The 2500-nt window shown below is 40.8% G+C and overlaps 1 protein-coding gene across 4 annotated transcripts in view; it reads right to left on the bottom strand.

Moving 5' to 3' along the window:
• The window catches only part of pacs2 (phosphofurin acidic cluster sorting protein 2), an 85837-nt gene that overhangs the window by 16927 nt on the left and 66410 nt on the right, over positions 1–2500 (bottom strand). For all 4 annotated transcript variants that reach the window (XM_056471037.1, XM_056471039.1, XM_056471038.1 and 1 more), the window contains exons 13-16: positions 1969–2101; positions 1734–1838; positions 433–539; positions 1–52 (exon numbers count right to left, since the gene is read on the bottom strand). The exon at positions 1–52 is cut by the window's left edge and continues 103 nt beyond it. In XM_056471037.1, coding sequence (XP_056327012.1) covers positions 1–52; positions 433–539; positions 1734–1838; positions 1969–2101 — 397 coding nt within the window. The remainder of the gene's footprint in view (positions 53–432; positions 540–1733; positions 1839–1968; positions 2102–2500) is intronic.

The raw sequence follows: 2500 nt of genomic DNA, 5'->3' as shown, positions 1-2500 counted from the left end.
TCCTGCCACTCCGACACGCACAGGAGACGGAGTCACTGAGTTACTGTTACAACTGCAGAAGAAGAGGACACGACATTACACTGTGCCACTGTACCACAAAAACTGAGAACTGTTTGTTTGTTTGTATGTGTGTGCTTGTCTGTCTGCTTCAAAGTGATTAGGACAAAACATTACACAGTGCATCATTACCCCAGAAAAACTGTGAAAAAAATGGCAGAAATGTGACAAAAGTGGCAGAAGTGTGTGTGTGTGTGTGTGTGTTTGTGTGTGTGAGAAAGAGAGAGAGAGAGAGAGAGAGAGAGAGAGAGAATGTGTGTGAAAGTGTGAGAGAGTGTGTGAGTGTTTGAGTTCGTATTTATGTACAGTATGTGTGTGAGTTTGTATGCATGTATGCATTGCATGTGCGTGTGTGTGTCTGCTTCAGTGTCTCACAATCTCTGAATGCGAGAGATGATGGTGCTGAAGGCAGCCTGGATGTCAGCCGTGGTGCAGGTACACACTACTGGAAGACCGTGATTCTGTAACACCTCAGACACATACTGACAGAAGACCACAGGACAAGGCTTACACATATGAAGCAGTCTCATGAGCAAAACAAGCCTTTATCCACATCACAAAATAATCATTTTTTTTTTTTAAATGTTGAAAATTATAATAATAATTTAACATTAAAGACTTGCTGTGCAAAAATAAATCGCAATTAATCACATCCAAAATAAAAGATAAAAGATTGTTTTTACATAATATATCTTCTTGTATTATATATTTATTTATTATGTATATGTAATACTTATACATAAAAACTAAACTATATAAAACTAAATTTACAAATAACTAAATGTACATATCATTTGTATCATTCACAGATATATTTCATTTCTAAACATAAATAAACATGTTCGCAAATATATGCATGCATCTGTGTATTTATACTTAGGGTCTACTCACACTATGCTATCTGAACCGTGCCCAGGCCCGTTTCCCAGATTGTTTGAGAAGTGCGAGTGCTCTGAATAGGGCTCAGGCGTGGTTCAGCTGGCCGGCCCTGGCCCGATTGGAAGAGGTGTACCTGAGCACGGTTCACTTGGGCTTTGGCGCGGTATGCTTGTAGTGTGAGTGCAAAGCGCGCCTGAGCCCTAAACTGAAGACGAGACGCGACTTTTAAGGGACAGTTTCATTTGGATTTATTAATCATTCTAACTGTTTAATGAACGCAAACTGTCGTAGATTATTAAAGACACAAACCCCTTACTGCATGACAGCTGCACCTTCAGCAAACCTTCTAATACCTGCTGCACGAGGACTTTATGATTGTTTACGAGCGTCAAAAGTGGCTGATCTGTTTGACGAAATATTTGACTGTGTGTCACTGCATATTAAACGACTAAAATAATATAACGATATAAAGAAATCTCCACTGTGCTGAGCGAGAGCGCTTCTTAAACTGAACAGCGCATCATCGATGATGTAAGTGTGCTCAGGCCGGAAGGCAATGTCAGTGCGGGGCGTCGGGGAGACGGGAGGGGGGACAATCATGCTTCGGCCCAGTTCAAGGGAACTGTACATAGTGAGAGTACGCCCTTAGATGCACATATATTATGCAAATACTAACTTTTATTTTGGATTTGATTAATCGCGGTTAATCTTTACCCAGCACTAATAAAAAATGGCTGAAACATTACTCCATTATGATTGACACTATATAATGCTGTGTTGACATCTGTCAATCATACCTGGCCCTGCCAGTCAGAGGTATTGATGAGGATGATGCTGTCGGGCAGATGACTGTCCGACACCAGGATGTGGTTTAGCTGGTCGTAAACGGTTTTACGTGGAATCTGACCCGGACAAAGACCAACATTAGTACAGTGAACTAGTATAGTTCAAATATACACTATATATAACCAAATAAACACCACTGCCACTGCCTAGAGTGCATCAGGGGTGTGTGTTGATCCTCTGTCTGACCTGTAGGTGGCAGCGAGTGTCCAGTGAGCGCTCGTTGTCCAGACTGTTGGCCCTTTCGTTGGGTGGTCGACTGGGCTGCCGCTCTTTAAGTGATGTGCTCCGCCCCCGTCGCCCTGCCAACTTCGGCTCGACCCTGAGAAAGTCATGAGGTGCGTTTCACTCAACGGGTCCCTACGCACTACGCATTGTTCACTACCTCATATTCCCTATATCAGTTGAAATGGGTTTCATAAACAACAATCCCTTATTTGAAAACCCCCAAAAGCAATGTGAAGACACTAAGGGGAAACTCCAGTCAGGAAATATTTCTGTAAATTCACATAATGTAAATTCACCTTTATATAAAACATCAAGAAATCATTTAATAAAAAATGTGGTGTATAAAATACAATATATTATATAGCTATAATATAAAATAACCATACTGTGAATTTACTGTGGTAAATTAAATCTTGATTTTTATCTTATTTAAAGGTGCAGTATGTAAGTTTGACACGCAGTGGTTGAACCAAATATTGCACTCCTGGATCAA

Source organism: Danio aesculapii, chromosome 13 (assembly GCF_903798145.1).
Source record: "Danio aesculapii chromosome 13, fDanAes4.1, whole genome shotgun sequence".
Classification (NCBI taxonomy): Eukaryota; Metazoa; Chordata; class Actinopteri; order Cypriniformes; family Danionidae; genus Danio; species Danio aesculapii.
Note: the sequence above shows the minus strand (reverse complement) of the source record. Positions and strands in the feature narration are given on the sequence as shown.